We start from the raw sequence: 12,466 nt of genomic DNA, 5'->3' as shown, positions 1-12,466 counted from the left end.
ATCAAATACTCAAGCCGGAGAACTGGGGCTTTGTCCAACATGCCGTCTATCTTCCTGAGAAAAATCTCTGCTCTACACACTCCCAATCGTGCCATCAGCTGGAGCAAGACGGAACTTCACTGCATGAGATGAACGAGCCCTTTTCCAAAATGCCCTTTAAGGACAGCAAGCACTGCCCGGGCCCAGGCAAAGCCCAGTGAAGGCCCTGGGGCACTCTCAGGGGCAGAAGGACACTGCCCAGGCCCCTGCCAAAAGCTGGCAAAGGTGCTGAGAACATCTGGAAGGCAGCAGGGCCCTAGCAAAGGCTCCGAGTCACTCAGGAGGGCAGCGGGGCCCCTTGAGAAGCCTGGCAAAGCCTGGTGAATGCCCCAAGGAACTCTGGATGACAGCAGGGCCCAGCCTGGGCCTTTGCAAAGACTGGCTATGTCCTTGGTGCTCTCTGGAGGGCAGCAGGGCCCTGCCCAGGCTTCGCCTAACAGGGCAAAGGACCCAGGGAATTCTGGAGAGAAGCAGGACTCCTTGCAGGTGCTGGCAAAGCCCAGCAAAGGCCCTGGGGCTCTCTGGAGGGCAGCAGGGCCCTACCCATGCCCTGGCACAGCCCGGTAAAAGCCCCAGGGAACACTGGAGGTCCCCAGGGCCTCTTGAGCACCCTGGAAAGGGCTCCACTGGGGCGAGGGGCTGGGGAGGGTGTGGGTGCTTGTGGGGCTCCGCACTTGCTCTGCCACCTAATCCTCACCTTCACCCTTGCCAGGGCCCAGGACCAAAATGGAGACCCACCCCCGAGGGCTCCCCCACAGAAGCAGCCAGGACTGAAAGCTGTTGCAGGCCCTCACCTTCCCGTGCTTGGGGAAACAATGTGGAACTCAAGATGGGATCCGAGCAGAGTACAGATGGGAATGAATAGTCATCCTAGACAGCACAGGCAATGAAAACTGCTCTGGGGCACAAAAAAAGACCTCAGGAGGGAATGTGAGAGAACAAGAGGAGGTCAAAGAGGGCTACGCTGAAGACTACAGCTCCCGAGATGGTTCTAGGGCAACCTGGAAGCCCAGCGACAGAAGACTACAGCTCCCGGCAGCCCGAGGAGACCAACATGGCCTATTGGCTGCACGGCCGCTGCACTGCGCATGCGCAACCCTGGCGGCGCCTAGCCCCGCAGTGCGCATGCGTCGTAAGGGCGCCTACGGTGTTACGCCCCGACGGAGGGCAGGAGCGCTCCGCTAACCCGTCGTGCGCATGCGCAGAGCGCCCAGCCAGCCGTACTGGCGCCGAACCGCGGGAAGGCGGCAACGAGCACGCGAGCTCGCATTGCGCCTGTGCGAACAGCGCCGCCGAGTGGCGGCCGCGCATGACACCACCAGGGGGCAGCACCGGTGTCTGCAGAGTCCCGACGCTTGGGCCGGGCTTAGCCGGGGTCAGCAAGCTGCACTGCTGCCTACGACAGAGTAGCCCCTCTCTACTCTCTACCAGAGAATACCGGTATAGCCCCTCTTACCGCATGTTGAACGGGGCCATGAGCCATACCACGCACTGCCAGTCCCTGGGGAGTTCGTGATGTAGCAGGATCGAAGTTTGCAGACCACATTTCTGCAGGGACCCACATGTACCCAGAGGAGTGTGAACCGCAGCAGGGAGGCTCCCGCTTGCCTTTACCAGCCTTAAGCATCGGCTCCATGCAGATGCAGCCAGTGTGCCCCCACTAACAGGTACACTCCCAAGGGCCAAGCAGCCCGTCCAGCTCTCCCTGACAGACCCAGGCAGAGGTCTCTGCCTGGCTCCGAGCCCTTGGCCCAAACCCCCAACCCTTGCATGATTTTAGGCCCTAACCCGCTTGCTCTGCCGAGGACTCCCCAGCTCAGCGGCCCTCCCTCCCAGCCTGGAGCCCACCATCAGCCTGAGACACCACACACCCACCAGCTACCCCTCACGGCCTGCGGACCTCTCTCAATTAGGGTCCCCCCAAGGCCCACCTCAGCCTGGGGGCCCCCCCTCCAGCGATCAGGAACCCCTCCAACCCGGGAAATGCTGAAGATCCCCTCAGCCTGGAAATCTCCCCACAGTGATCAGAGAAACACACGCGTACACCACCCCCACCCCCTCCAGCGACCAGGGAACACCCACCCCAGCTCACGGACAACACCTCCCGCCCCGACATGGTCGCTGCCACTTCCTGGAAATAACCCTGCCTCCCTCCGCCGTTTATTGGTGGGATGGGAGGCTGCCCGGCGGGTTCTCGTCTGCTACTGGCTATCTCTGCCATCCTTCAGCGAGCTGTGCCTCCCCCAGGAGCCCGCCCGTGCGCGGCGGCCCGAAGGAAGGTTCCGGGGACGAAGGTGGAGCCCTGGAGGCAGATCTAGGGGCGTCCTCGGACCACAGAGAGGGGCCGCGGGGACCATACAGGCCTTGGGGGTGGCCAGTCTGGGCCATGGGGTTCAAAGGGGCCAGCTGAGGCCATAGGCACCAACCAAGGCCTTGAGCTGGCAAAGTGACTGGTCTGGACTCTCCATAGGGACCAGTCCAGGCCATAGGGACCAGTTGAGGTGATCAGGGCCACTCGGAGACTGTGCCCTCCCCTCTGCCCATGGCCAGGACCAGCCCGGCCCCATCCAGCTTCACAGACAGCAAAGGGACCGTCCCCAGGGGCAGCTCAGATGCTTGGTTGGAGAAAATAACAAAAGCGGGATGGGGATCAGGGCCTCAAGCTGGTTTATTGACTGGCTCTGGTGGGTCCCTCCAGTACTGACGGCTCCACACTGCTGGGGACATGGGGACAGAGAGTGGCTGGGGCACATGGTGTCCCTCGGTGGGACAAGGGAGAGGAGTGGGATGGGGAAGGGGACGCTGGCCCTGCTCTGCCTGTCATGGCTCCATCCAGGGCATCCCCGAGGCTGGCAGGCTCCAGGCGCTGAACTCCCCGGAGTCTGTGAAGTCCTTGGCCGCCACCTGGATGTGGTGGAGGGTCCCGGGTTGCACTCCCGTCAGGGTGTAAGATGTCTGCTCATATGGCCCAATCTGGGGGTAGAGCAGGGTTAGGGGCACCCATGGGCCAAGGGGCCAGGACACGCCCTTGCTCTGGGACACATCCCTCAGCTGTGCCTCAGTTTACCCCATGTGGGAGGGTGGGAGATGCAGTGGGGGTGGGCAGTACCGTTTTGGTGACAGAGTCCTCCTCCTGGGCATAGCGGATGCGATACTTCAGCGGGAAGTACTCGGGGAAGGGCCAGGACCCTGGTGGGCTCCACTCCAGCAACAGCTTCTTGGTCTCCCCAGGGATGGGTGAGACCCGCAGGTCCTCGGGGGGGTCCGGCTTTACTAATGAAGCAGGGAGTTAATGAAGGTGTGAGACACTGGCTGGGGGGTCTGGCTTTACTAATGAAGCAGGGAGTTAATGAAGGTGTGAGATGCTGGCTGGGGGATCCGGCACGAGGCCGCTGTGGACAGCCACACCGTGTCCGCCAGCCCCATTGACCAAGCTGTGCAATCCAGGCTGCAGAGGTGGTCTGCGACCCAGCAAATCATTGCACTGATATTTCCACATCCCAAGGAGGGAAGCAAACCAGAGAGGAAGGGCCCAAAGGAAGCCCCAGGGCTGGATTAGACCCCAGCAGGCTGCCTGGGAGGTTAAGTGTGAGGGGCAGGGGGGGACTGGGGTGTCCAGGCCTGTCCCAGCAGCACTCACTGATGCTCTCCAGGAGGAAGGGCAGGAGTCTGGAGGCAGCGCCCAGAGGGTTCACGGCCGTCACGTTCACCACGTAGGGAGTGAGGGAGAACATCTGCACATCCCCAAAGGAGCAGCTCCGCGGCCCGGTGCGGATGCACTCGCCCATCTCTGTGGCCCCCCACATGCCGTGCCTGTGGGGCAGTGGCGGCAGCTGGGCGAGGGGCAGGCTGCTCTGTCTGTAGCCCCACGTGCGACACAGGCACAGGGGGGCTCAGCCAGGGCTTGGGACCCCCCACTGACCTGTACGTGGCCACAAAGTCAGTGCTCAGCAGCGGCTCGGGGGCCAGGACCCAGGAGCAGTTCACTGCCTGCGGGTAGCTGATGGCCCAGCACTCGACAGCAGGCAGTGCAGGGGGATCTGGGGCAGGGGACAGCCATCACCCCACTGCCGGCCTCCCTGGGGCGACCCCCAGCCAGCAGCGGGGGCCACAGTGGGGCCAGGGTTACTCACAGCCCAGCCGCAGGCAAACGGTGGCCCAGGTCTCGCCGGTGCCAGGGTGGTGGCAGCTGTAGTGGCCCTCGTGGGCCAGGCTGGCGTTGGGGAGGGCCAGCCCCAGTGCAGGATACGTTCCCAGGACAGTGTCCCCCCGGCGCCACTCCACCAGGCCCCCCGCCGCAGCCGGGCACCGCAACAGCACCTCGGTGCCCAGGGTGCCGTGCTGCAGGGCACAGCGGCCTGGGGGATGTGGCAGTGGGCAGCGGGCTGCACCCCATGGTGCAACCCCCCATCTCCCCGCTGTGGTCCCCGGCAGGGTTGTCCCAAGGGGACACACCCTGGCGGGGGCAAGGAGCAGTACAGGGTGATGCTGGGTCAGGAGGGGTCTGTGCCTCCCTGGCCCCCCAGCTCTGTTCCCAGCACCCTGGTGCTCCTTCTTCCCCAGTGCCCCCAGCCTCTGTGCCTCTGTCCTCAGTCACCCCATGTCCCCAGTCCCTCCGGTGTCCCTATACCTCTATCTTTAGATGCCCTGTAATTCTGTCCCTGGTCCCCTCAGTGTCCCCAGTCCCCTTGGTGACCCTACACTTCCATCCCTGCTCCCTCCATCTCCATCCCCAATGCTCCCAGTCTGCCCAGTCCTGCTGGGATCTCCAGTACCCCTAGATCCCCCATACATCCCTTCCAGCCCCCAAGTCCCCCTATCGCCAGTCCCCCATGCCCCCATACCTCTGCCCCCAGCCCTCCTGTTCCCCCAGTCCAACTGTCCTCAGTGGCCCACAATCTCCCCAACCTCCATCCCAGTGCCCCCAGTCCCTCCCCAGTCCCCCATACCTCTGTCCCCAGCCCACCTGTCCCCCCAGGTCCCCTCATACCTCCATCCCAGCTGCCGCCATCCCTGGTCCCTCATGCCCCCATATCTCTGTCCTCATTGTCCCCGTCCCCTCATACCTCTGTCCCCGCTGCCACCCACCATGCTGTTGTTGTAGGGCACGGTGCAGGCAGGTGCCACAAAAGCCACCACCCAAAGCCACTTCATGTCAGGGAAACTCAGCAGAGCTGCCCAGTTCCAGCGACCTGTGGGGGCAGGCAGGATGGTCAAACCCCAGGACAGGGGACAGCAGGGACACCATGGCCACAAGTCCCCAGGTGCTCCAGGGATATCGCCCTAAAGCCGAGGGTTCAAACCCGTCTCCGGGCCACCCCACAGTGCTGTGCCTCAGTTTCCCCTCTGGCCTTGCCGCACATCCCGGGGACAGGGGATGGATTCTTGCTGCAGTGGCCAGATCTTGCTGCCAGGAAGGAGGAGGGTGCGGAGGCCGGAGCGAAAGCACGCTGTGTGAGCGGGGTTTCCCTCTGGGGGTTCCCACAAGGACCTGCAGCCACCCCTGCAGTCCTGTGCCCAGAATCGGGGTTTTGGGTGACTCCAGGCCTTGGTCAGGGAAGATCCAGCGGACTTGGGTGGCCCACACCACCCAGGGCATCCGGGGAAGGACTGTCCCTCACAGAGACCCCCCCAAAACCCAGCCTGGGGGCTAAGCCGAGTTCCCCACTGTGACCAAGCCACAGGGATGGATCCTGCCCTCCTCATCGCCCACCCTGGCTGCGGCTGGCTCAGCAGCAGGGCGGGACAGGCCTGGTTTTCCCTGTATCATGGACAAGGGGCTCCCCGTGGTGCCCCTCAGCAGGCGCTGTGTGGCCACCCCTAGCCCCTGACACCCTCCTATGCCCCCAGCCCCATGGGGAGCCCTGTCCCCCGTCATGCTCACCGCAGCAGGGCCAGGCATCTGTGACCAGAGGCTCTGTAACCGCCAGTGCAGGAAGCCGCAGCCCTGGCCGGCCTCAGCCCACTTCCTCGCGCAGGAAACGCCGTCCCCAGTGGGGCTCCACAGGGATCCCCGCGCATGGGGCCTCTGCCTGCCCCAGACCCGCAGGAAAGCATTTTTGGCTTTGGCCAAGAGGATTTCAACCCTTCCCATGCCACCACCCCACTTCCTTCATGTTCGCCCGCTCCCACCTGGGGACATCAAGGCTGGAGGAGATGATGGCACCGATCCCCTACCACCCCCGTGCCCTGTACCACACACTTGTGTCCCTGTGCCCACCCTTGTCCCCCCACAGAGATAAGCCATCCCGTTGGCGTGAGTATAAATACTTTATTGCTGCTGTGCTGGGGTGTGTGGGGCAGCGGGGGGGCTGGCACAGGCCCCCAGGGCCAGTTGGGTGTGGGGGTGTGTGTGCCAGTGACAGGGTGCTGCCCGGGGAAGCAAAGGGGCACAGAAGGTGCTATCTCGGGCCTGGCCACCCGCCGTGTCACTGGCTGTGCCACCGACCCCTGTGGCACTGCCGTTCTGGCAGGGGCTCACCTGCCCTGCTCCTGTAGCCGCTGCATCCTCAGGATCTGGCACAGGAGCCTCTGCACATCCTCATCCATGTGGCCCTGGGGTGGAGGGGACATTGGTGGGGACGTCAGAGGGGACTTCAGGGAGTCTCTGTGCATGGGCCAAGCACCCCTGGGTTGGCAGTCCCTGGATCCAGCCCCTTGCTGCCTCCCCCGTGCGTGCGGGCACCAACCTGTGTCCGGCTGGTGCCCCAGTCCCCCTTCAAGGTGTCCCCCATTCCCCCACAGCCATGTCCCCACCTCACCTGCACTGCGTAGAGCAGGTGGCTCCGGTACAGTGTCACCACCTTGCTGTGATGCATTTCTGTCTCCTGCAAGAGAGCAAGCAGGTTTGAGCATGGGGCCAGGGGCTTGTGGAAGCCCAGAACCCACCAGGTGACGGCCACAAGCCCCTCGGTACCCACCACCAGCTTCTCCTCCAGCGCACCGATCCTGGCCTGGAGCGTGGCAGTCTCGGGGGGTGACTGCGGTGGTCCCCGGGACTCGGGGAGGGCATTCAGGGCTTCCTTCAGCCTGAAGACCTCCTTAGAGAGCTCAGTGATCTGCACAGCACACAGAGGTTACAGGGACCCCTCAGTCCCAACTCCCCTGGCATGCACCCATGGATGTGCCCACTGCCACCCCGGGGTGGCCCCTGCGCCCAGGCAGGGGCAGAGCCGGGACTTTCCCACCCCACCCCTTCTGCCCCTGGTTTCAGCCTCAGCTTGGGGAGGAAAAAAGGGGAACAGTCACGAGAGCGGCAAGTCTGCACGCTGGTGTGCACCTGTGTCCATGTTCGCACATGTGTGCAAGCGTGCATGTATGTGCAGGTGCGTGCAAGAGTGTGCAAGCACATGTATTTGCACATGTGGGTGTATGTGTGTGCACATGCATGTACATGTATATGTGTGCACACATCTGTGTACACGCATGTGTGCATGTTTGCAAGTGCATCTCCCCTGCGACCCGGCCAGCTCAGCTCACCCGAGCAGCACCCAGGCCACCATTTCCCCTCCTAGGAGCCCCTCGCTGACCCCCGACACCTCCTCCCTGTCCCCTACCTTCCTGTCCCTGTCCCTGACCAGCCGGGCCGAGTCCTCGACCTGGCCGTGGAGCTCCTGCAGCCGCCGTGCCTCGTCCTGTGCCTCCACCAGCTGCTTCTGCGCGGTGGCCAGGCGCTCCTCCGCCGCTTGCCGCTCGCTCTTCATGAAAAGCGCCTGCCGCTGCACCCGGAACACCTCCTCGCACGTCTTCTCGTGCCGCCGTGAGAGCTCATCCAGCCGCTGGGCCAGCGCCGCCGCCTCGGCCCGCAGCCGTGCCTGCACCGCCTCGTGCTCTCCCCGCGGCACCGCCGCCGCCAGCTCGGCCTCCAGCCGGGCGGCCTCGCGCCCCTTGGCCTCTGCTGCCGTCTCCAGCTGAGCCGCCTGCTCCCGCAGCGCCTGTGCCTGCTCCTCCAGCGCCGCCACAGCTCGGGCGTGCTCCTCCCGCGGCACCCGGGCCTCGGCCTCCGCCTGCGCCTGCCGCAGCTGCGCCAGAGCCTCCTCGTGCTCCCGCCGCCCCACCGGCCGGGCGGCCAGCTGCTCCCGCAGGGTGCCCAGCTCGGCCTCCCTGCAACCCAGCGTCTCCCGCAGCTGCCCCAGCTGGGCTGTCACCTCCTCATGCTGCCGCACCAGCTCGGCCACCCGTCGCTCCAGCACCCCTGGCTCCGGCTCAGGGCCACCCGCCGCCCGCCAGTCCTGTGCCTTGGCCTCCAGCTCTCGCCGCAGGGCCTCCACCTCCGCTTCTGCCTGGCTGCAGCGCTCCAGCAAGGCCTCCTTCTCCCTCGATGCCTCCTCCAGAGAGGCCCCCAGGGAGGCCGTCACCTCCACGGCCTCTGTGCCGGCCTCCAAGCGAGCCTGCAGCTCCTTCACCAGCTGCTCCCGCTCCTCCAATGCTGCCTGCGCCTGCTGCAGGGCTGCCCGGGCCTCCGCCAGCTCAGCACCAGCCTCCCGCTCGGCCGTGGAGGAGGAGGTCTGCGTGTGTGGCACCCGCAGCTCGCCCAGTGCCGCCTTGCACTCGCCCCAGGTCCAGGCCGGCTCCTCGGTCAGCCGCTGCGCCGCACTCCCCTCCGTGATTTGCTCTGGGGCTCGCTCCGAGGCACTGGTCTGCCCCTCCGGCTGCCCACCAGCCTCGTCCCTCGCATTCGTGCCCTGCGGCAGCTCCAAGCTCTGCGCCCGCAACTGCTCCAGCTCGCGTTGGAGAGCGTTGTAGAGGCTGGCGGGCACAAAGTCTCCTGGGGTGGGCAGGTTGCTCTCGTCCCTCTCATAGTTCTCCAGCACCTGCCGAGGGGACGGTGAGGCCACCAGTGGCCAGGGGATGGAGGCAGGGAGGGACAGATGGACAGATGGGGACTTGCCTGTATTTTCTCCCTCAGCTCCTTGTTCTGCACGGTGAGGGACTGCACCTGCCCCTGCAGCGTGGCCAGCAGCTCCTCGGCCGAGGGGCTTAGCGTCTTCTTGGAGAGCAGCAGCTCTGCCCCTGCGGGGTGCGAGGACTTTGGTACCATGTCTGCCCACGACCCCACTCCCTGCTGTGGGGTGCCTTCTCCCCATGGGCTGCTCAGCCCCACAGGGGCCTTGGGAGGCAGGCAGAGCCCTACCTGGGAACTCAAGCGGCTCTCCCTCCTCATCCTGCAGTGTCTCAATGTCATAGCTCGTGTTCTCCCTCTCATTCTGGGGGTGCAGAGTGACAAGCGTCAGCTCCCGTGCACCCCAGCCGCTGGCACTGCCAGCTGCTACCTGCACCTACCTCCAGTGAGGACAAGCGGCTCCGCAGAGCCTCCACCTCCTTGCCCAGCTGCTCCTTCTCACTATCCCGTGCCGCCAGCTGCTCCTCCAGCTCCTGGATCTGTGGGGCAGGACACAGGCATAGGGTCCTGTTTGCTCCCACCAGCGTCCTGATGACATCCTCAGCACCAGGACCCCTCAGAGAGCAGAGGGCACTGCTTCACCGGCCTCACCTGCTTCTCCATGAAGCGCAGGGAACCCTCGTCCAGCTCTGCCCGCTAGCAGGACACGGAGAGAAAACAGGAAGGGATAAATGCTGTCCCCAGCCTGCCATCCCCTCCGCTCCCTAGGGACACGGTGGCATCTCCCCCACGACCCTGTGGCTCACTGGTACCTCCCGTCTCTGCTTCTCCTGCTGCTCCAAGCCCCGGATCTTTTGCAAGAACTGGGCCCGCTCCTGCCGCAGCCGTACAATCTCCTCATAGGCATCTCGGTCCTCCTGCAGATGAGTGGCGGCCAAGCCTCAGCACCAGGCACTGCCAGCCCCCTCCCCACTGTTGGCCCCCTCCTGCCCATCCTCATCAGGGGGGCTGTGGCAGGCTGAGCCCAGCCCAGCTCAGCAGTGGCTCTCTGGGTGCCATGGGCCCTCACGGGCGAGCCAGGCACCAGGGTGTGCAGGGTGCTTTTTGACACCAGAGAGAGAAGGAAAGGCTCTGGCAGGGCACGAACCCGCCAACGCCAGCACAGCCCCTCAGGTGAGAGGTGTTTTGGGGCTGAAAGGGGCTGATAGCCCCTGCCCTGCCCACAGCAGGGACTCAGGGTCTGGGGTGCTGTATGCACCCCGGGAGTGGGGACAAAGCCTCTGTTGCAGCTCAGGCCAGCCCCTAAGTATCGCCTCCACTGCAGGGAGGAGGGCTGCCACGCAGCCCCCCGGCAGGGCAAAGCTGGAGAAGTTTGCCTGAGCAGGCAAACAGGTTCGGCTGCCCTGCACCTGCCAAGCCGGGTGTGGACGTGGAGCTAAGGGGGATCCCCCTCTCACCTGGCTGGGGATGCCCAGGGGAGGCAGAGGGGCTTTCCTCTTCCTTGGGGTGCTGTTCTTCTCCCTGGCGGATGACTGGCTGGGTGAAGATGTCTGCGGAGACATCAAGGCAGAGGGGACATCACATCTAAAGTGGCCTCCCTTCTTCCTGACCCATCGCCACCTTGGAGAGGCCCAGGGCTCCTGGGCACCCCCACCCCTGGCTGGGGCCAGCCGTGATGAGAGGTGGGCAGCCAGGCAGCCCTTACCTGGGACGTCTGCTCAGTTGACTCCTCTTCTGCGGGGCACAGTGGGAGGAAAGAGAAATTGAGGAGGTTTAGGGTATCATAGGGGTGGGTACAGCAGGCAGAGCCCACGTGTAGGTGCCCCTCTACCCACGTAGCAATGTGGTCATACAGGGGTTGGCCTCAGGGGATACACGCACACATGCGTGCACAGAGGGGCACACACGCAGGCAGACAAATATGGCGGTATACATGGGCTTGTAACAGCAGGGGTGCACGCATGTGTGCAGACTCAAGGAGACACATGCACACAGACATGCACACGCAGACACACGTACAAACACACTGGCTGATAGACATGTGTGAACACGTGTGTGCAAGCATGTACAAGACACTGAAACAGGCAACCGAGACTCAGCACCACCTCCCAGCCTTCGGCTGGTGACAGCATGGGCAAAGGCACCCCCAGCACGTGGGAAAAGGGAGCATGTGCCCCCCAACCTTGCACAACCTTTTGCAGCCATGGGTTAGCCATCCCTGCCCCAATGCACCCTGCAGGGTGAAAACACCCCCGTGGGTCTGCGCCCTGCCGACAAGGAGCACCAGGGTGGCACAGCTGCCTTACCACTGGCCCAGGACCGGCGCTGAGCAGCCTCTTGCAGGAAGTGCTGGATGAGAGCGTTGCCTGTGGCCAGGCTGTAATGTGTGGCGTTGTGGCCTGTGGAGTCCACCACGGCCACCCTGGCACCAGCGTTGACGAGCACTTCCACTGTCTCCACGCTGCCATTCTCACAGGCCAGCATCAAGGCTGTCCTGAGCAGAGTGGTGGGAGAAGAGGTGAGGGGGGCTATTCCTTTCATCTCCCTGTCTGCCCCCAGTCCCCACCAGTGCAGACTCACCTCCCCTGCAGGTCCCGGCTGTTGATCGCTGCGCCGCGGTGCAGCAGGTACCGGCACAGCTCTGAGTGGCTCATCTTGGCAGCAAGGATCAGCGGCGTGGAGCCATCCTGGGCAAGGTTAAGTTGGGTCAGGCTGCGCAGATGAGGCTCAGATCCCGCCATGGGGCACCCCGCTCCCATTATCTCCTGGATTTCCACATCCCACTTCATGGTATGTTTTCACCCCAGGAACCCCAGGTTCTGCCAGCTGCCACGTTCCACCCCAGAAGCTGCTGCATTTCAGAGGCAGCCCTGGCCTGGCCCCTTGCTGCTCTGCACAGCATTGCAGGATGAGGAGCAGTGGGATCTCACCTTGTCCTTGATGTTCAAGGGAGCCTTGAAATCACAGAGGATCTCCGAGCATGAGATGCAGCCGCTGACCGCTGGGGAGAAGGACAGAGGCTGAGCACTCTGCCTCCCATGGGGACATGAGCAGGACAGGGCTGGCACTGTCCCCACTCACCTGCGTGGTGCAGCGCTGTTCGGCCACTGCCGTCGGCCACATCCACAGGGCAGGAGGCCTGAAGGAGAGAGCCTGGGTTACAGGGCAGGGAACAGATAGACAGACTGCACCCGTGGATGTGGTTCTTTGGCATGGTGGAAGGCCGAGCAGGTGCCAGGCAGCACCACACAGCACCAGGCAGAGCCAGGAACCACCATGCCAACCAACGCCACTGGTGAGGGAAGGGAGTTCAAGGACAGAGAGGACACCTTGCTGGCACAGCACCCTCCCTCGCAGTGCTGTGTTCCCAGCCCCGGTACCTGCAGCAGTTTGCTGACGCACTGTGGGTGGCCATGCTTGGATGCCAGGTGTAGGGCAGTGTAACCTGGGGAGAGGGACAGACGGACAAGTCAGAGAACAGACAGTGGGTCTGTGGCAGAGGGGACTGGTTAGGTGACAGACGGATGGGCACACAGGAGGATCTGCGGGACTGGGGCTAAATGGGAATGGGACATCCCCAGGAGC

General features: G+C 64.1%; 2 protein-coding genes across 2 annotated transcripts in view; both read right to left on the bottom strand.

The window, feature by feature from the left end:
* Positions 1 to 2,859: 2,859 nt before the first annotated feature.
* Positions 2,860 to 5,193, bottom strand: EBI3 (Epstein-Barr virus induced 3; the record flags this gene model as incomplete). The annotated part of the gene is made up of 6 exons (XM_082011113.1): positions 2,860 to 3,012; positions 3,149 to 3,312; positions 3,680 to 3,852; positions 3,962 to 4,079; positions 4,173 to 4,397; positions 5,106 to 5,193. The coding sequence occupies 6 exons, from the start codon at positions 5,191 to 5,193 to the stop codon at positions 2,860 to 2,862; spliced, it is 921 nt and encodes a 306-aa protein (XP_081867239.1).
* Positions 5,194 to 6,516: 1,323 nt separating this feature from the next.
* The window catches only part of ANKRD24 (ankyrin repeat domain 24), a gene marked incomplete at both ends in the record, with an annotated part of 8,176 nt that continues 2,226 nt past the window's right edge, over positions 6,517 to 12,466 (bottom strand). Inside the window, 16 exons of the mRNA XM_082011079.1 lie at positions 6,517 to 6,594; positions 6,801 to 6,866; positions 6,960 to 7,097; positions 7,596 to 8,852; positions 8,930 to 9,051; positions 9,173 to 9,245; positions 9,322 to 9,420; positions 9,533 to 9,577; positions 9,694 to 9,798; positions 10,339 to 10,431; positions 10,587 to 10,615; positions 11,188 to 11,375; positions 11,462 to 11,568; positions 11,812 to 11,882; positions 11,963 to 12,020; positions 12,262 to 12,326. Of these exons, the coding sequence (XP_081867205.1) occupies positions 6,517 to 6,594; positions 6,801 to 6,866; positions 6,960 to 7,097; positions 7,596 to 8,852; positions 8,930 to 9,051; positions 9,173 to 9,245; positions 9,322 to 9,420; positions 9,533 to 9,577; positions 9,694 to 9,798; positions 10,339 to 10,431; positions 10,587 to 10,615; positions 11,188 to 11,375; positions 11,462 to 11,568; positions 11,812 to 11,882; positions 11,963 to 12,020; positions 12,262 to 12,326 (2,594 nt within the window). The remainder of the gene's footprint in view (positions 6,595 to 6,800; positions 6,867 to 6,959; positions 7,098 to 7,595; positions 8,853 to 8,929; positions 9,052 to 9,172; positions 9,246 to 9,321; positions 9,421 to 9,532; positions 9,578 to 9,693; positions 9,799 to 10,338; positions 10,432 to 10,586; positions 10,616 to 11,187; positions 11,376 to 11,461; positions 11,569 to 11,811; positions 11,883 to 11,962; positions 12,021 to 12,261; positions 12,327 to 12,466) is intronic.

This window comes from Phaethon aethereus (assembly GCF_964289735.1).
Source record: "Phaethon aethereus genome assembly, chromosome: 26".
Classification (NCBI taxonomy): Eukaryota; Metazoa; Chordata; class Aves; order Phaethontiformes; family Phaethontidae; genus Phaethon; species Phaethon aethereus.
Note: the sequence above shows the minus strand (reverse complement) of the source record. Positions and strands in the feature narration are given on the sequence as shown.